Source organism: Dromiciops gliroides, chromosome 1, assembly GCF_019393635.1.
Source record: "Dromiciops gliroides isolate mDroGli1 chromosome 1, mDroGli1.pri, whole genome shotgun sequence".
Lineage (NCBI taxonomy): Eukaryota > Metazoa > Chordata > Mammalia > Microbiotheria > Microbiotheriidae > Dromiciops > Dromiciops gliroides.
The window spans coordinates 190,441,033-190,462,160 of NC_057861.1; the positions used below are offsets into that span (position 1 = coordinate 190,441,033).

The 21,128-nt window shown below is 38.0% G+C and overlaps 1 protein-coding gene across 1 annotated transcript in view; it reads left to right on the forward strand.

Annotated features, from left to right (window-relative positions):
* The first annotated feature begins 14,421 nt into the window (after positions 1–14,421).
* The window catches only part of SCGN (secretagogin, EF-hand calcium binding protein), an 87,456-nt gene continuing 80,749 nt past the window's right edge, over positions 14,422–21,128 (forward strand). Inside the window, exons 1-2 of the mRNA XM_043977598.1 lie at positions 14,422–14,744; positions 15,757–15,827. Of these exons, the coding sequence (XP_043833533.1) occupies positions 14,663–14,744; positions 15,757–15,827 (153 nt within the window). The 5' untranslated portion in view covers positions 14,422–14,662. The remainder of the gene's footprint in view (positions 14,745–15,756; positions 15,828–21,128) is intronic.

The window sequence follows — 21,128 nt, forward strand, 5'->3', positions numbered from 1 at the left end:
TGGCCTGGTCCTCGGTAATAGCACGTGCTTGACAAGGTTCTCAGCCTCAGAGGTGGCCTTGGGATTTTGGTGAGTTCTATATGGAATATAGACTAAGCTTAGATCTAAGATTATTTATTTGTATTTCTACTTTCCTATTTCACTAATCAGCATCACCTTGTTTGTTGGCTAATTAATTTCCAAACAATAAAAGCTAAGTAATCCATTTCTAACTAAAGCTCAGAGGTTTCTTTCTCTTACTGGTGTGGGAGATATATAAGGGAAAGGTTAAAGGGGAGTTTAATGCTCTTATATCCAATTTTAAATCTCACACTGGGAAGGAATCATAGCATTATAGAAGAGATCCTAGATCTAGTCCAATATGCCCCGCCCCCTTATTCTACAGATAAGGAAGGAATTGGTGGGCAGGCACGTCCTAGGGTATATCATAGATACCTTATTCTTTTTTTGTACATTTTTTATTTATTTTAAACTTAGGGGGCAGCTAGGTGGCGCAGTGGATAAAGCACTGGCTTTGGATTCAGGAGGACCTGAGTTCAAATCCAGCCTCAGACACTTGACACTTACTAGCTGTGTGACCTTGGGCAAGTCACTTAACCCTCATTGCCCACCCCAAAAAACAACTTATTTTAAACTTAGATATGAAGCGAGAAAAGAAAAAAAAAAAAAGAATATTTCCATGTACACAGCAGAACATAGTAGAGAACTGAACATAAAATGGTAAATTCTCACTTCAAGAAAACCTATATAATAAATACTACACATTGTTTTCAAAGCTACCCAGCTTTTCTTTGCTTCCTTCTAGGTTTTCTTTTGTTCTCTGCTATGTACTTTTTACGTTACTTTTTCCCTCCCCCCTCCCTGCCCTAAAGATAGCTACAATTAAATATGTATATGTATATGTATATATATATATATACATATATACGCACACACACATAGATATCTATACATATACACATGTATATATACACATACTCATATACATAGGTATAAAATATTTCCACTTTTCATCTCTTTCTCAGGAGGTAGATAGCATCTTCCTTCATTAGTCAAAGTCTTTCCATGTTTTTCTAAATCAACCAGCTCATCATTTCCTATACCACAGCAATATTCCAACACAATCACACCCTATCTGAGAGATTGTCTATGAAAGTTTCTTCCCAATTTTCTACATTCCTGCTATTCTTGGCTACATTGGTTTTATTTATATAAGAAAACTTTTATTTAAAATAATAAAAATGATCTATTTTACACTCCAACAATATAGTTTACAGTCTGATACTGCTGAATCTCCTACTTTTACATCTTTTTTTTCCCCTGGTTTCTTTGAAATTCCTGACCTTTTGTACTTCCAAATGAATTTTGTTATTATTTTTTTCTAACACAATATAATTTTTAGTTATTTAAATGGGATGGCATTAAATAAATAAATGAGTTAGGTAAAATTGTCATATTTTATTATATTGACTTTACCTACCCATTAACAATAAATATTACTCCAATGTAGTTCCTATGTCTATTTTGGCAGGTGTATTCTTAGGTATTTTATACTGTCTAGTTATACTATTGAATAAAATTGGTGTCACAGTGTACTTTCCCTATTTTCTCTTTTAATTATATCTATTTTAGCTTTACCTTTGTTTAACATCATGATTACTACCCCTGCTTTTTTTTTACATAACAAATTCTTCTCCATCCCTTTATTTTATCTTTTTGTGTATCTCTCATTTTTATCCTGTTTCCTGAAAGCAACATAATGTTGAAATCAAATTTTTAATCTTCTATATGTTTCTGTTTTATGGGTAAGCTCATCCCATTCACTTTCAAAGCTATAAATACTTGTATATTTCCCTCCTTCCTAATTTTCCTCACTATCCTCACTCTATTTACCCTATCCCTAGATACCTTATTTTAAGAAAAGCAGTTTCTTCTGTCAGGGGAAAATGACAATGGCTTCCTTGGACTTGCACTAATTCATTGTAGTAATTCATTTCTTGATGAGTTGAAAATTGCTAAGGGATTATTATAGTTGGGATTCCTTTTCAGATATACTTTGGACTAGATGGCTTTTCAGGCACCTTCCTAGTCTGATTCTGGGATTCTGAGTTCAGACTTTTTCATCAATTGCTCTTCACTGGGGCTGAGGAAACCTAGGATGTGGTAAGGAGGATAGGGATTCTTCCCAGAACAATCAAAAGTCACAGATTTCCAGAGCATCTAAGCTGGGAAAAGCCCTGATGGTTGTTTTAACACCAATCACATGCAGTGAAAGAGACACTGTTGTGCTATAAATGGAAAAGTTAAAGCAGCGGCAAGTACATTTAACTCCAACTCCATTTAACTCCAACTGGTGACAATCAAATCCCAACCAATCGTCTTTCTGCTGCTTTGCAGTTCCAAACATATTTGTGCTTCTCCCCCTTGCTGACTTTCTGATGCCAAGAGCTTGAGAATGTTGAAGTTCAGTCTCACTTGTTCCCTTAAGTTCTTAAATGGAATTCCACTGGAGAGCATCTTTGAAGAAAGGGCCATAAAGGTTCCTATATCACTTTAAAGTAAAAACCTCGGGGCAGCTAGGTGGTACAATGGATAAAGCACTGGCCCTGGAGTCAGGAGGACCTGAGTTCAAATCTGGCCTCAGACCCTTGACATTTACTAGCTGTGTGACTTAGCAAGTCACTTAGCCCTCATTACCCCGCAAAAAAATAAACAAACAAAACAAAACAAAAAAAATAAAAACCTCTACTTTGCTTCTCCTCACCATTTTGATTTCTTTAACTCAAAACACGTATGTGTTTGTTACATCAAGTCTTCAGGCATCACTGGGTTGATCTTGATGAGTTCCAAAGTCTATTCTAACTTTGAAATGTAAGGATTCAATGTTTAAAGTGAGCTGGGGAGCAGGTCTAGTATTCTAACTGGGTAAAGAGCTCATCTTATTTCAAGTACCACCTCCTAGATGAGATCTCTCCTGTTCACCACCAATTCCTGCCCAGCCATGAGTGCTTTCCCACCAGATTATTTTGTATTTACTTATGTTATAAGGGGAGGGAATGAGCCTAGTGTTCAGAGCAAGCAAAAAGTGCTCTGCAGCCCACCAACCCATGTGAGGAGTGTGGTGAGCCTGCTTCTGAAAATTCATAAAGACTACGTATAATAGAGAGGCTTTGCCCTGAGTTCAGAGGACATGCAGGTCTGCTCTCTCTGCTTTGCTGTGTAGTAAAGAAAAGCCTTTTAATTAGCCGCTGAGTTAGAATCGAGAGTGCTGCAATAGAGGAATTTGACCTTTCTCTTTGCTGGTGGTGACTGAGGCAAGAACTGACGAAAGCCTCCGAGGATGGAGGGAGCTAGTCCCACGGCCTGCTCTTCCATTCAGACCAATACGTGGCCACGAACACATGGCATCTCTGTTTCTTTGCCTCTTTGTATTTGCTCTTTTTCCTTAGTATATAGAAAAGCTTGTCCCATGACCCTCATGACCTTTGAAAGTTTGGAGCACTTACTAGCTGTGTGACCCTGGGCAAGTCACTTAACCCCAATTGCCTCACTAAAAAAAAAAAAAAAGAAAAAAAAAAAAAAAAAAAAAATAAATTTTGGAGCAGGCACCAAAGGTGCAGTGATGGAATTCAGGGCAGTGACTGGTTTAGCTTTAGCTAAGCTGAAAAGCCATCACAACTCTGGAGATCAACCCCTCTATGGCACAGTCCAGCAGTGACTCTCTAGGGCACCATATGCTACAGGCAAGGGAGTAACTCATCCAGCAGCTACTCATCCAGAACTGAACGTGGTAGAGCTAATGTCTAGTAGCAACTCTTTGAAATTTGAGTTTATTCTCCCCAAGCACCAAGTGAATATAGAGAAGGGAGAGGCACCTTCAGCTTTGAAAGTAATTGTACTTTGGTTCTAGATACATTCCTTTGTAAAAGCTAATTAAAGTTAATTAATTAAAAAAAATTTTTTTTTTAATTTTTGGTGAGGCAATTGGGGTTAAGTGACTTGCCCGGGGTCACACAGCCAGTAAGTGCTAAGTGTCTGAGGCCAGATTTGAACTCGGGTCCTCCTGAATCCAGGGCCAGTGCTTTATCCACTGCACCACCTGGCTGCCCCCATGTTAATTAATTATTAATGGTTTCACAGAAATATCAGTGGATAGTTGATATGGAAACACTAACCACTTGTTGGTTAATATTGGGAAGATGCTGATTGATAGATTGGTATGAGAGGGAATATACTAGATGGGAGCTTGGAACAATAGTGTTAGTACTCACAGAACCTCAGGGTTCTCCAGAACCCTTAGAGGAGATAGAGTACAGCCTTCTCTAAGTACCCAATCTGCCAGTGGAACCAGTGTTGGGTGAGTGAATCCCAGAGCCTATGTAAGTGCTACACTTACATATTTGTTGCCCTGATAGAATATAAGCTTCTTGAGGCCAGAGATCCTTTCATTTTTGTCTCTGTAGCCCTATTTCCTAGCCATTTCCTGGTATAGAATATGTGCTTAATAAATGCTTGTTGATTCATTGAATGCTTATTGATCTAAATATTTCCCTTCCACCCACAGTTACATTCATCTATTTGCCAGAAAAGTAATCTGAAACTTAGAGATATTGAGTGAGTTGCTCAGTGTCAAAGGTCAGAAGTAGGACTTGAAATCAAATCCCCTGACTACAGGTACAAGTGGTGGCCAATGCTTTTTCTACTGTGCTATATTGTCTCTCAACTTAGTAAAGGTGGTTCTAAGATAACATGCCCATTATGGAAGACTTTCCATCAGTATAGGATCTAACAGACTGAATTCTGGCATAGCCTTTGAGAATCTAGGGTCATCTTGACCACACACTGAGTAGAATTTTATTAGAAGAATGTGTATTGAAGAGCAGGATGCTCAGAAAAACCTGGAAAGATTTACATGAACTGATATAATGTGAAATAGGCAGAATCTGGAAAATACTGTACACAGTAACAGCAATAATGTAAGATGATCAGTTGACTAGCTATTCTCAGCAATACAATGATCCAAGATAATTCTGTAGGACTTATGATAAAAGGAACTGTGCATCTCCAGAGAGAGAACTTGTGGAGCCTGAATGCAGATCAAAGATACTTTTCCTCAATTTTTCTTGGGTGTTTTTTTTTTTTTTGGTCTGATTTCTTTCACAGCATGATTTACATTGGAAATGTGTTTGTAAGACTACACATGGGGGCAGCTAGGTGGTGCACTGGCCCTGGAGTCAGGAGGACCTGAGTTCAAATCTGGCCTCAGACACTTAACACTTACTAGCTGTGTGACCCTGGGCAAATCACTTAACCCCAATGGCCTCACTAAAAAACAAAAAAAAAGTGAAAGACTACACGTGCATAACCCATGTCAAATTGCTTGCCTTCTCATTGTGGGAGAGGGAAGGAAGAGAGAGAATTTGGAACTCAAAATTGAAAAAAGAAAGAATTCTAAAATTGTTTTTATATGCAAGTGAGGAAAAATAAAATATTAAATTATAAAAAACAAGAATATATTCTTAGACTGCATTAGTAAAAGGAGAATCAGTTGCAAGGGAGTAGGGCATGTAATTTCTGTTTATCTGTTTCCTCATCTGTAAAATGGGGATAATAAAACATCTACATTCCAGGATTGTTGTGAGGCTAAAATGAAATAATACATATAAAGTGCTTAGCATAGTGTGTGGCAAATAGTACATACTACATAAATGTTAGCTATTATGATAGGACCACTGTTCTTTATTCTAATCAGCTATATCTAGAATAGTGTCCATTTCTCAATGATGAAATCTGAGATAGGATGGGATATGCCTTGAAGAATGCATCTGAGATGGTAAAGAGCAGTGGAAACCATGTCATATGAGGATCAATTGGAGAAACCAGGAATGTTTAGCTTAGAGAAGAAAAGAAAGTGTAAAGAGAATTAAATTTATTTTGCTTGTTCTCAAAGGTCAGAACTGGAAGCAATGAGAAGATCAAAGAAGAAGGAAAAGGACCTATTTGTACAAAAATATTTTTAGCAGCTCTTTTTGTAGTGACAAAGAATTGAAAACCAAGGAGATGCCCATTTATTGAGGAATGGCTGAACAAGTTGTGGTATATGATTGTTGAGGAAAACTATTTTGCAATAAGAAATGATGATCCAAGGGGGCAACTAGGTGGTGCAGTGGATAAAGCACTGGCCCTGGAGTCAGGAGGACCTGAGTTCAAATCCAGCCTCAGACACTTGACACTTAATAGCTGTGTGACCCTGGGCAAGTCACTTAACCCTCATTGTCCCACAAAAAAAAGCCATACTAAGAAATGATGATTAAGATGGCTTCAAGGAGAAAAAAACTTGGGAAGATCTATACTAATCGATGCGGAATGAAGTGAGAAGAACCAGAACATTGTACATAGTAAGAGCAATATTATAATGATGATAAACTGAAAACCTTAGCTACTCTGATCAAGACAATGATCCAAGACAATTCTAAAGGACTCATGGTGCAAAAAGCTATCTACATCCAGAGAGGCACCCTTAATACAGATTGAAGTAAACTTTTTTCACTTTGTTTTTGCTTTTTTTGTCAATGCTTTTTTCATTTAACCTTTCTTTATGCTATGGATCCCACTGGCAGTCTGTTGAAGACTAGAGGGCTCTTCTCAAAACAATGCTTCTGATTCGCATACATTAAAATATCTAGGGTTATAAAGGAAGTGAATTTTCTAGAAATAGTTATCAATTTTCTAAAAAATAAAACAAGTTCATGGATCTCATGTTTAGAACCCTTGACTAAATTACTCCCCTTATTTTTCAGATGAAGTGATTCCTTGAATAGGGAATGTTCACTGGTGCCATGATATCTACTAACCTCATTTATTTTATGATTTGTTGCTTTCACCATATTGTAATATTGTATGTGGATTAACACAGTAGCACTAGTAGGGGGTATAAATTCACATGATTTCTACAAGGCAAGAATTATTGTAGGGAACAAGAAAACAACAGCGTTATTTCACTCTCAAATTTGGTAAACTCACTCTTCTGCCTGCTAGTTTTCTGCTTTAACATCTCCCCCACCCCACCCCCATCCCATAGTGTTTTCTTGTGTCAGCAAGGTGATGTCTTTCACATTCAATTCAACTCAAGTCAATAAGAGTTTATTGAATGTCTTCTGTGTGCTCGGTACTGAACCTATGAGGTAGTTGAAGCTTTCCTTTAAAATAATAACTGACATTTATATAGCACATTAAGGTTTACAAAACACTTTATGTGTATTATTTCACTTGATGTTCAGTCATTTTTGAGTCATGTCCTATTCTTTGTGACCCCATTTGGGGTTTTCTTGGCAGAGATTCTGGAATGGTTTGCCGTTTCCTTCTCCAACTCATTTTACAGATGAGGAAACTAAGACAAATAGGGTTAAGTTACTTGCCCAGGATCACACAGCTAATAAGTATCTGAGGCCATATTTGAACTCAGGAAGATGAGTCTTCATGACTCTAGACCCAGGACTCTATTCACTGCAATCCTGTGATATAAGTGCTTCTTTTGATTATTCCCATTTTACAGAAGAAGAAACTGAGAGTCATAGAAATAACTTGCCTAAGGTTACACAATTTGTGGCAAAGCCTGAATTTATACCCTAGTATCTCCTAATGCTAAGTTCACTGTATCATTTTACCTCTTCTCTCATGGCATACTAAAGATCTCATTTGGCCCAAATGGAAAGAAAGGGTCAATTAGAACCATTTCTTCCACTTCAGTTACAGTGTCAATCCTTTTTTATAAAACTGAACTAAATATAACAGAGCAAGTTAGATGTGATTTATTTGACTGAAAAATAATAACATCCTTTTCAAGAGCTTTAAGGCTTAGGGAATATTTTATATATGTTATCACATTTGATCCTACAAACAGTAATCTGTCCTTGTTTTTCCTAAGTGGTTTCTTCCTTTTTTGAAAGAAAGCCTTGTTAATAAGGTGGTGTCCATCAGTTGGGGAAATGGCTAAATACATTATGGGTTATTTATTTTTTTTGGCAAGGCAATTGGGGTTAAGTGACTTTCCCAGGGTCACACAGCTAGTAAGTGTCAAGTGTCTGAGGCTGGATCTGAACTCAGGTCCTCCTGACTCCAGGGCTGATGCTCTATCCACTGTGCTACCTAGCTGCCCCTAAATACATTATGATATGTGAATATAATGTATTATCATGATGTTATAAGAAATGACAAAAATGAATATTTTCAGAGAAAAAGTGGGAGGACTTAAATGAACTTATTCAGAGTGAAGTGAGAAGAACAAATCAGTCTAGTTCAGTGCCTACTATGTGCCAAGCACTGTGCTAAGGGAAAATTTTACAATAATAATATTATAAAGATAAATGTCTTCAAAAGACTTGAAAACTCTGATCAATGCAATGACCAACCATGATGCTGGAAGACCAAAGACGAAGCATATTCTTACCCCCTGATGGAGAGGTGAGGGACCCATTATACAAAATGAGACATACATTTCTTAATATAACCAATATGTGAATTTGCCTTACTTACTTGACTTTGCATATTTGTTACGAGAGTTTATTTTTTGTTGTTGTTCAACTGGGAGAGGAGAAATGGAAAGGGGAGAAAACAAATGCATTCTAATTTAAAAATGATAAAATTAAGTTTTAAAAATAAGCCACTGTTAACTTTAACAACTGTTTTGTTGTGTTCAGTGAGTTTTATATCTTTCAGAAAAGAAAAAAAAGATTATCCCATTATAAATTTTGGAAGATGCTACAAAACAATGGCAGGAGGCAGGTAGTAAAAGAGAGATGAAAGCCCTAATTGGAGTAACACTCTTGCAGATGGGAAGAAATAACACAGGGGACATAATAGAAAGGGAATGATAGCTCAAAAGAGTAGATCAAGTATATTTGTTCTTTTTAAAAATTAAGTGTTTTATCTCAAACAGGGAGAAACACTTAGTGCAATACAAATATAGAATTAAGAAAACAATAATTGTACTGGGATAAAGAAATACAGATGAGAAAGATGGTAGGCAGCTAGATGTGAGAGTAAATTTTAGTAATCCAATCCTGAGTCCTGCCACACCATGTCTCAATGATATTTTGTAAAATCTATGTGTGTGTGGTTGTTTTCATCTAAATATAAAGAGGACTGGCTTGAGTGGGACCTGGATAGACATTTTATCTAGGATCTAGACCACACCTCTCTTTTAAAAAAATAATATTTAATTTGTTTCAATTACATGGAAAGACAAATTTTAAAATTCATTGTTTTTAAAATTTGAATTCCAAATTGTCTCCCTTTCTAAAACAGTAAGCAATTTTATATAGGTTACATGTGTGCAATCGTATAAAACATTTCCATATTAGTCATGTTGTGAAAGAGAAACAGATCAACAGAAAAAAAAAACAAAAAATAATAAAATGATAATAGTATTCTTCAATCTTCATTCAGACTGCATCAGTTGTTTTTTCTCTGGAGGTGGATAGCATTTTAAATCATGAATCCTTTGGAATTTTCTTGGGTCAGTGTATTGCTGAGAATAGCTAAATCATTCATAGTTGGTCATCATACAAGGTTGCTGTTACTTGTGTAAAAATGTTCTGGTTCTGCTAACTTCATTTTGCATAAGTTCATGAAAGTCTTTCCAGGTTTTTCTGAAATCCACCTCCTCGTGTTTTCTTTTTTTTTTTTTTAATTTTTTGTGGGGGAGGGGGGGGCAATGGGGATTAAGTGACTTGCCCAGGGTCACACAGCTAATAAGTGACAAGTATCTGAGGCCGGATCTGATCTCAGGTCCTCCTGAATCCAGGGCCAGTGCTTTATCCACTGTGCTACCTAGCTGCCCCCTCCTCATGTTTTCTTATAGCATAATAGTATTCCATTGCATTCATATTCTACAACTTGCTCAGCCATTCCCCAATTAATGGACATCCCCTCAATTTCCAATTCTTTGCCACCACAAAAACAGCTGCTTTAAATACTTTTGTACCAATATGTCCTTTAACCTATTTTTAAAAAATCTCTTTGGAATATATAGTAGTAATAGTGCTGGATCAAAGGATATGTACAGTTTAATTTCCCTTTGGGCATAGTTCCAAACAGCTATCCAGAATGACTGGATCAGTTCACAACTCTACCAACAATGCATTACTATCCCAATTTTCCCACATCCCTTCCAACATTTGTCATTTTCCTTTTCTATTATGTTGGCCAAGAGGACATTGTATATAGTAATAGCAATATTGTGTTAAGTGACTAAGTCACTTTGATTATTATAAATACCCAAATTAACTACAAAGGATATATGAAAGAAGATACCATCTACATCCAGAGAAAGAACTGATAAATAGATGTATAGAATGATTTTACATATGTAGATATAGGCATATAGATATTTGTTTTTAATGGTAGCCATCTCTAGGGTTGGAAAAGAAAGAAAAAATTTACATGATAATCTTATTTTATATTTAAAAGAAATAGCAAATTGTACTTAGTAGATTTGCAGTTTCATGTTCAATCATCTTTTATTATTATTATTCTAATACTTATCAAAATGCTCATTTTATTCTATAAATTTAAAATAAAATAAATAAAGATGTCTAAAAATAGCAAAACTACCAACAAAAAATACAAAAATGTGGTAAACATGGTATTAAATAGATCACAAAAAAGGATACTTGTTTGAGAACTAAAAGAAGGCAAAACATCACCTTGTTCGACCTCAACTGGGTACCTGCAAGTCAGCCAAATCAAAAATTTTGCCCATCCGTACATGTCTATGAATAACCACAAAAGGGCCATGAGTATTGACTTTGGGATTACAAATAAATTTTAGCTAGTAGGCAGATTTGCAAATATGGAATCCACAAATAATGAGGATGGGCTGGATAAGGTCCAGAACAGGACAGGCAATATAGTAAGTCTATATTCTGTGCTGAAGCAGTGTGCTCAGTTTGGAGTACTACATTTTAGTAGGAAAACTGACAAACTAGAAATCCAGACCAGAATAGTGAGGGGTATGAAAATATTGTCATATTCAAGAAAAATGTGAAGGAATGAGGTGTGTTTAGCCTAAAGAAAAGGAGACTAAATGAGGACAGAATTGCTATTCTCAACTATATGAAGGGCTATCAGGTAAGAAGAGGAAGAAGACTTATTTTCTGTTGCCCCAGAGGTCAAAACTAGGCCCGATGAATGAATAGAACTTACAAGGAGAAAAGATCTTTATCTTAATATAACAGGAAGGCCTTGTAGGATTAGAGTCAAGGGGAAAAACAACCCGAGTTCAAATATAGCCTTGCAGGCACTTTCTAGCTCTATGACCCTAGTTAAGTCACTTACCCTATTTGCCTCACTTTCCTATTTGTAAAATGGTGATAATAATGGTGCCTAACTCCTAGGGTTGTTGTGAGGATCAAATGATAAAAGAATTTTAAAGCACTTACCACAGTGCTGGCACATAGTAAGTGCCCTATAAATATTAGCTATTATTATTATTATTAATGTAAAAGAGAGTTAGGACAGCTAGGTAGCAAAGTGAATAGTGCACTGGGCCTGAAGTCAGGAAGACCTAAGCTCAAATCTGGCTTCAGACACTGTGTGACCCTGGGCAAGTCACTTTACCTTGTTTGCCTCAGTTTCCTCATCTGTAAACTGAGCTGGAGAAGGAAATGACAAACTGCTCCAGGATCTTTGCACAAAGAATTGGACATGACTAAAAACAACAGAGGACAACCTGAGGAAGTAGAGCTACACAAGCAAAGGCTAGGTAACCATTTGCCAAGGGTTGTAGAGTAGGGATTTTTTCACTGAGTAGGAAGTTGGAGCAGATGACCACTAACTTCCCTTCCAACTATTTAGCTAGGGTTCTACAATCTAAGTCCATCTTAGCCCAGTAGGCTACACATCTGCTTGCCTTCTTTTCTGGGTGGATCAAATCTTCAGAGTTGGCTACAGATATTAAATAAATGTGTATGTGAAACGGAAAAGGAAATATTATTCCTAGGCCCAGCCATCAGTTCTTTTCAGGGACAAGAAGAAAAACACCTGGCTCCTTTTACTCAGGAAATGTCAGCCCCACTGATGTGTGCAGAATATCTTGAAATCCCTCCCAGTAAATATTGACTTATCTCATCTCCTTCCTCAAAAGGCAAACATCTGAACAGGCGCTTAGGCCCATATGAACTCTGTATTCTGTTTAACTTGGGGCAGTCGGGGAGAGGGAAGCCCAGGGAAGAGACAAAAGCTCTGTTTGTTTTATTTACTGGGGGATGTCTTAGGTAAGGCCTCCTTATGAGAAGATTAACCTTTTTCTTAGAAGAACCTTGTCATCCAGGCCTGATCCATTGAAAATCTATGCTTAAAGAAAATGAGCCTTCCCCTGATCTTTGAAAGAATAGAAAGCTGGAATTTCTCCTTCAGGAACTGCCACATTCCACCCTGCCTTCCCATAAGGACCTCTTCAATTTAAAGAAAATGAAAATTTAAAGGATAACTAAGCAAACATAAATGAATTTTAACATGTTAATTAAGAACCTGCCATATACCCTATCCTGGGCTGTAACAGAACATTGTACATAATGTATAAAGGACCCGCATAGATGCCATAGTGTTTAAACAGAGAAGAATTAGCCAACCATTGAGCCTACTTGCCCTAAACAGAGAACAGCAAGAAATGCATGAGGCCAGCAAAGTTGGAGCACCTCAGCTCCCGGCAACAGACGTAGACATTGTGAGACTGGCCTTCCTGGGAACTGGGAAAAAAGATCCTCTTTTGAAAAAATCTGTAATGGACAAATTAAAGTGAAGAAAAGCAATGGATAAAGAGGCTTTGGTACAAACCTCAAACTAGAGATGAGTACTACTCCCTTTTTTTTCCTTTTGGTGAAGCAATTGGGGTTAAGTGACTTACCCAGGGTCACCCAGCTAGTAAGTGTCAAGTGTCTGAGGCCGGATTTGAACTTAGGTCCTCCTGAATCCAGGGCCAGTGCTCTATCCACTGTGCCACCTAGCTGCCCCCCCCCAATTATCTTATTTTAGAATTTAACCTTTCTATTTCTAATCTACTGTGCTTGCCTTTTGGGGGGAAGTTTTTTGGTCTACCTTTTGCCCATTTCATCAAGCTGGTTTATCTTTGAGCTAGTGCCTCCTCAACTGATATAAGAAGGTCCATAAGGACCTCCCTTTTTCTATGTTATGTGTGGTTCCTGACTTGTTTAAATGTTCAATAAATGCTAATGGATACTGACAAAGAGCACTCCTTATATCTTCAGATGTGCATCCTAGACCTGATATTGCTGAGACTCATATATTCTAGCTCAGAGTTTAAAGCTTGCATCATAGTTGATTAGCAGTGCCTCCAATTATAGGTTTCTACTGTTTCTTATACAGCTAACCCTCAATTATCCATGCTGGGGAGAAAGTGGCAGAAAGGGATAGAAAGAACAAGTGAAATCTGGTAGGCTATATAAGAGAGCTTCATTTGATCCATTTACCTTTTTTAACCTCTTTCAATCACCACATTTTTGCAGCATGTCTAATAAATAACAATAATAACTAAGTTTTTCCTCTTTTCTGCACTCCCCTCAGATATTGATGCTACAAAATGGTAACATCTGATGAGCAACTGAACAGAAAGGGAATTTCAAAGGCAAAGAGATAAGTCCCACTGCTTACTTGATAAATGAAAAAATCCAAAACCAATTCTCATTTTTGCAGATCCAATGTACTGTGATTTCCAGATAGTGAATACCTCCACCCCCACCACCAAAATCATCTTAAATTGATGTTATTTTGAAGAGTTGTGATCAACATTATAGACTAACCTTGCCAGGAAGGAATTTTTGTAGTTTCTATTCTCTTCCTAAATAATACATACATGCTCCACCATTCCTCACCAGAATCTGAATTACGTTCCCAACAGCAGGTTTTCCTATAGTTGAATAAAAGTACCAAGCAATGTATTTATAATTATTAATGCCCTGTATGGAGTAGGTGCTCAATAAATTCTCTGTCCCTTCTTGAACTTAAAGACATACAAAGATTATCAGTTCAAAACCATCAAGTCCAAAGGGAACTCACACAGACAGGTCTTAACAACAGTTTAAACAGAGCAATACTTGCTAGGAAATATCTAAATCCCAGAGGGGATGTATGTTTCATAGGATGAGTCAAATGTTTTTTTTTTCTTTGAATTTAAGAAAAAGTTAAAGGGCAGGAGGCAGTGAGCCATGAAAGTCAGTGACAATTACTTTCTCCAGCTACCCATCAAAGGTTGGAGTCTGACTTTCTTTGACCAGCACAGATAGCAGAGGAGAGGGAGGTGCCCCTGGTAGCCAACACGCTGGAGAACTGGGCGGGTCTCCCAAGCTGATCCCTCAGAAAACCTTGTGGTCCCTAGAGCTCTGGCATCAGAAAACAGCAGTACTGGAGCCAACTATACCTCTGCAGCTTCTAGCTCTTTTCCTCACTGCCCTAAAAGGCTGTGTCACCCTTTCTACTTGCTTTAGAGAGGAGGAAAGGGGAAAACCTTTCTTCCTAAAGGAAAAGGATCAAGGGAGGAAGCAGAGTAGGTGAAGGGAGAAAAGGGGTGGAAACGAAATAGTTTCTAAGAGTTCTTCAAGTCATAGTTCTTTCCTGGCCAAAGCCAGAGCTCGCGTTCAGAACCATGGACAGCGACATCGGCGACATTCTGGGGAAGATTGATGCTGCTGCTTTTCTGCACATCTGGCAGCGCTTTGATGTTGATGGTAAGTGATCTGTAGGGTCATGATGGCTGTAGGTTTTAGATCACTGAGTACAATTTATCTGCCTGTATTTGGGCACAGAGTGGTAGGGTTTTTCCCTCTCTGTATTTCTCTCCAGGTTTGTTGATTTGAAAGTTGTCTACCCCAAGTATCTGACAGTAAGCCAAAGTAAATGAAAGTTAGGGCAAAGGAGTCATTCTAGGCACCAGGCAAAACAAATTGAAGATATTGGGACAAGTTCTTATAATTGTGGTGTAGAAAGAACATTAGACTCAGAGTAAGATGATCAGTTTTACTATTTATTAGTTGTATGGTTTGGGGAAAGTCATTTCCCCTCTTTGAACCATGGTTTATGAAATAATGGGTTAAACTAGATTGTTTCTAAGGTCCCTTCCTACTTTAAATCCTAGAGTAGTACTCAGTTATAGACCGAATTGTAGAAGGCTCTACCAGCCATGTTAAGAAGGTTTTTCTTTTCTGTATAAACTATATTATCTTGGTTTGAGAACTGATTATCTAAATAAAATTAATTTTCTCTTCACAGTCTACTATCCCTTCCCTGGCATTATTACTTCCTGAATGATACCTTTATTTTAAATGAGGAAACATTTTACTGAATTACAACAAATGCTTATTTTGAATTAAATGAGTGTCACAAAGGAAATGGCATGAAAATTGTGTATTGAATTTTTACTTGCAGTGTTTTCTATACCTATTGGCCAAATTGTGGTTCATTACAGTGAAATACTTCCTCAGTGACTGAAATCCTTTAATCTACGCTAAAAAAAATTATTCACTAGCATTTATTTCCAATTGTTTAAAAACTTTGGTGGGGGAGACTTCCTTTCATCGTCTTCTTCCCTCCCCTTAAAAATCTATCTCTTACATATGAATGATAAAGTTGAGTTCAGTTTCAGTTATTGACATAACAAAACAGTCTTTACAGGTTTCTAAAAACTGGTAATATTATGCTAGATATGATTAGACAATTTATACTATCTATGCTTGCTTGTAGATAATGGGTACATAGAAGGGAAGGAACTTGATGATTTCTTTCGTCACTTGCTGGAGAAGATGGGCACTGAGGTAAATAACTTGTTCTATTGCTGCATTTCAAGATGAAATTCAACAAGTCCCAGAGGCTAATGTTCTTTTATTATCATTAATCTTACCTGACCTGTTTCTTTCCTGGATGAAGTGTTTTCTCCCTCTCCTAGCAACAATGTGGGATTTAGGCAGGTTTATGACAAATGTAACTGTTGCATTAAATATTGTGTTTCCTGGCTCTCAGTAACAGTTGTCACCTACCTGAAGGTCATAACTGAAATGATTTTTTAAAAACCTGATTGGAAATCTACTTTGTTATCTCATTTAATTGGTGTAAATCCAGAGACAAGGTTTCAAAGTCTTACTCTGAAGGTGGGAGAGACGTTGATAGTTTTGGGGTCATGTTGGACCCCTTCCTAGTATGGAAATGAAGTTATTAATTTTTTTGGTTTGGTTTGGTTTTTTGTTTTTGTAGGGCAATGAGGGTTAAGTGACTTGCCCAGCGTCACACAGCTAGTAAGTGTCAAGTAACTAAGGCTGGATTTGAACTCAGGTCCTCCTGAATCCAGGGCTGGGTGCTTTATCCACTGCACCACCTAGCTGCCCCCCATATTTTTTAAATAAAATCAGAGGAGTTCAGCATTTTATAGTGTTAGAACTCTGGTGCCATGTGGACAAACACTAACATAACTTATGGGAGGGAAATGGACAAAAAAGAAGGATGAAACCTTTCCATGCCACAGTGCTAAGGAAGTAAACAGTGTATTTATTCCTATGTCACTCTTTCAGTTTCTGCTTTATTATTTTTAAGAATAAGCACGTAGGGGCAGCTAGGTGGCACAGTGGATAGAGCACCAGTCTTGGATTCAGGAGGACCTGAGTTCAAATCCGACTTCAGACCCTTGACACTTACTAGCTGTGTGACCCTGGGCAAGTCACTTAACCCCAATTGCCTTACCAAAAAAAAAAAAAAAGCACGTAAATATTTCTTAGGAATTGACAGAGCAGAAAATATGTGGTGCACGCCCTCCTTCAAATAGTTCATAGTGACCTAGCAATGTGTAAACTAGCTAGTTTATTCCAAGTGTCTAAGTCCTTTCTTGGAAGTTTGGATGGAACCCAGGGAAACAAGTTAACTCTTTTAGGCTATTAGGGAACTGCTTAGTATAAACACTGAAGTTGTGGGAATACCCAACACACACACACACACACACACACACACACACACACACACACACACACACACACACACACACACACACACTGTGCTTGATAAGGGTATGGTCAATATAGGCTTTGCTACCTCTTCTGTGTATGTGCAATTAGGAAGGAATAAAGTTAGAGGTTGCTTTTAGACTTCAAATTGGTTCAGCAAAACCATTTTTAAATGCTTCTAGACTCTAGGCATGAGTGGGAAGTACCTGGGATGAAGGAGTGCTCAAATCTGGAGATGAGAGGTACAATGCCAGGGAGGAGCATTGCAGAAGTAGAATGGTGCCACAGGCTAGGGATCATGTGGACATAGTCTGCTCACCATTGTCCACCTTTCCCATTCACACACTCATCAGGATTTCTCGTGCTGAAGATGATACTGGTGCATCTGCTCAATGATGGCCTCTGGGGAATCACCATCTCATTTCTTGTTACCCTTTACTCTCGAGACTGTAGGCTGCACATAAAGCACACTGAGCCACAAGCATATGTGGGTCCCTTCTACCCTGAGTCTTGCATCAGAAATTTGAAGACTCAACAATAACTGTAAGATGCCAGCAGCTACTCTGGAAAACTACCTTAGCATCAGGAGTGTGTGAGAGCTAGCTCATAGTGGCTAGGGAGAGCTGAATGTTAAATTTTCAGTGTGAGCATTTACACTCTGGATATTGGCAAATGCTATAAATCAGAGCTTGGTTTATTGTTTTGTCGATTATCTAGACTTAAGAAAATCTTAATAATGCAGTTTATATGTAAACATGTGTCAAGGGTACATTCTGTCCCCTCACCCCCCAGAGAGATAGTTGAAAAACACTTCTAAGCACACCTCAGCCTAGCACATATATGAAAAGTGCCTACTTTCCTTTGTAAAATCAGCTGAGTACAGTTTTTTATGGTATTAGGACTAGCATCATGTGGATGAACACTGATCTGGGAGGGAACAAACTTATGGGAAGGAAATAAGCAAAAGAAGGGGGAAAGCCACAGTGATGAGGAATGGCTACCATTAATGTACACCATGACAAAAACCCGGCAGTTCCCTCGTGATTTGTTAACAGCTTCTAACTTTAAAATGCTGACATGAAAATTGGAACTTGAGACTTTTTAGACTATACCTTGGTTTGATGTTTTATAGCAAAGCCAGGGGAACCTAAGCTTAAGCAGATGAATCACTTGAGACATGTAATATACTTACAAGAGGGTATGGCCATGGAAAAGAAGCCTATTGCAGGCCAAAGTTCAAAACTGAAAATGTTTGGTCATAATAGTCTAGATGAACTTTGACCTCGTATCCCAAATAAAATAGTGCAGAGAAGTCCTCAGTGTCTCTTCATTAAGCTCTAAATGCCAGGCCTTTGTGCATGTTTTGCTCAGTCAAAATTTACAGAGGTTCAGAACACCTTGTAGGAAACCACATAAAATTTGGTTATTCGCATGACCCTCTGGATCTGGTAATAGCAAAAATTCACTTTCCTAAAGCCTTTTTCTCAAAGAACTTTTTTCACAGTAACCTTTTGAGGTGGTGAAAATAATTATCTTCATTTTTCTTATATGAAAACTAAAGCTCAGAAATTCTGCATAGCCAGAAATCACAGGGTATCAGAACCAAGATTTGAACTTAGTTCCTCTGACTCCAAGATCATTCTACTGTGTCACACTGCCTCTCACCTATTGGTTACTTTGTGACTTGTTTCTAAAACGGTTTATTTTTGTTTTTGTTTTTGTTTGGGGGGGGGGGGTTGTGGGATAATGAGGGCTAAGTGACTTGCCCAGAGTCACACAGCTGGTGAGTGTCAAGTGCCTGAGGCCAGATTGTAACTCAAGTCCTCCTGCATCCAGGACTGGTGCTCTGTCCACCTAGCTGCCCTCATTTCTAAAACTGTTAACCTGAAGGGGATCATGGGGCAGCTAGGTCATACAGTGAGTAGAGCAACAGGATCGGAGTCAGGAAGACCCGAGTTAAAATCCAGACTGAGACACTTACTGTGTAATCTTGGGCATGCCATATAAAAGTTTGCCTTAGTTTCCTCATCTGCAAAATGGGAATAATAACAGCATCTGCCTCTCAGGGTGGTTTTGAGGATATTTGTAAAGCACTTAGCACATGTCAAAATAATGGAATGTGATAGATGAGATTTGCCAGATACTCAGGAGCCCACCTGAGTGGATTACTGGCTGATTTGACTGGATTAGTAGTTGACTAGATTCTAAGCACATCTGGCTGGTACTTGAGAGTACTTAAGAAAGCATGGTTCTCAGAATCTAAAAAAACTTTGAACTTCCAGCCCAATCAACCAACCAGCTTGAAGAACCTCCCCATTCTGGGAGGGGACAGGAAGGAGGAAAGGGGAGCCTGTGCAAAGAGGGCTGTCTTTTTTGGTCCCTGACTTGGTGGTAACAGCAGGGAAAGACAGAGAGGAGCTGAGGAAAGATAGGATTGTGAGGTTCTAAGAATTCTGTTCTCAATTTTTCTCTTTCTATATTTCAATAAACCCTTAAAAATCTAAACTTGTTTTATCAGTGCTTTTAGTCAGTTGCCCCCAAAACTGGGGGAACAGATTAGAACCTATATTTAGAATTTTAAATTACACACACAGTGCCTGACACATAGTAGACAATACTTAAATGTCAGTCATTGTTGTTATCATTATTGGTATCATTCCAGGTTGACCCAGTAGGAGCATCATTGATTTGCCCCATTTCTTTTTTGTTTGTTTTTGGCCCATTTCTTAAATGCTAACTTAGCCAGCAATTTGTGTGCTTTAATGACAGAAGGATGGGTTTTGCTCACCTTTCTTCCCTTGAGAGCTCCCTAACTTTCATGCTTACTACATCATCACAATGAATAATATCTGGGTTCTTTTCAGTGAGCTGGCATCAAATAAACACTTATCAATAGGGCAGGAATGTGAAAGTGAAAGAATTCTTTCAACTATTTCCCCCTCTCTAGAATAACTTTTATATATATATATTTGGTGAGGCAATTGGGGTTAAATGACTTGCCCAGGGTCACACAGCTAGTAAGTGTTAAGTGTCTGAGGCCGGATTTGAACTCAGGTCCTCCTGACTCTAGAGCTGGTGCTCTATCCACTGTGCCACTTAGCTGCCCCAATATATATTTTTGATATGTCTGCTTTCTGATCGATTTGTGTTTCAGCCTAATGAGCAATATAGTAGTGCCTCCAGTGACACTGTTGATTTTTTGCACTGAGATTATGGCACTGGAAAGTAGCTGAGGAAAAGTAAAGGTGATCATTTAGCCTTCAATAAAGAAGAGTTTGGGGTGGAGTTGAGTATTCTGCCATCCAGCTTTCCATTGAGAGGAGAGAGGAGCTGAGGGAGGTGAGAAGGTATTTAGTACAGACATACCTCAGATATCACTGGTTTGGTTCCAGATCACTGCAATAAAATGAATATCACAATAAAGTAAGTCACATTAATTTTTTCCCAGTATATATAAAAGTTAATATTTTCCCTATACTTTTACCTATTGAGTATACAATAGCATTATGTCTTAAAAAGTATATATCTTGGGGGCAGCTAAGTGATGCAGTGGATAAAGCACCAGCCCTGGATTCAGGAAGACCTGAGTTCAAAGTTGGCCTCAGACACTTGACACTTACTAGCTGTGTGATCCTGGGCAAGTCACTTAAACCCCTTGCCAGGAAAAAAGTATATATCTTAATTAAAAATATTGAATTGCTGAACCAAAAAAATAAATAAATAAGGAGGCAAAAAAAGTGGAGGTGATCAATCCTTTGAAAAATGATTGTTGGGTCACAATTATTAGTGAGGAATATTCTAGAGTGTCTGAAAGCAAAATGTGAGGACAAACTATCCCAGAGGAAAAACTGCCTATAATTAAATGCTACTAATGAGCCCCCAGGGATTGGTTGCCTATTAGAAGCATGAGCCTCTCCTACTTTGTGTTTTTGTTTTCTTTTCTCAAATGTTGAGGTTCACTTCTTGACTTGACATAGATCCCACACTGAAACTTGAAACTTGAAAATACCTGTCCTTATAAACTTGGGAGATTCCCATGGATGGGAGCCATATTTTCTCAGTATTTTTTTTTTAAGTGAGGCAATTGGGGTTAAGTGACTAGCCCAGGGTCACAGTGTTAAGTGT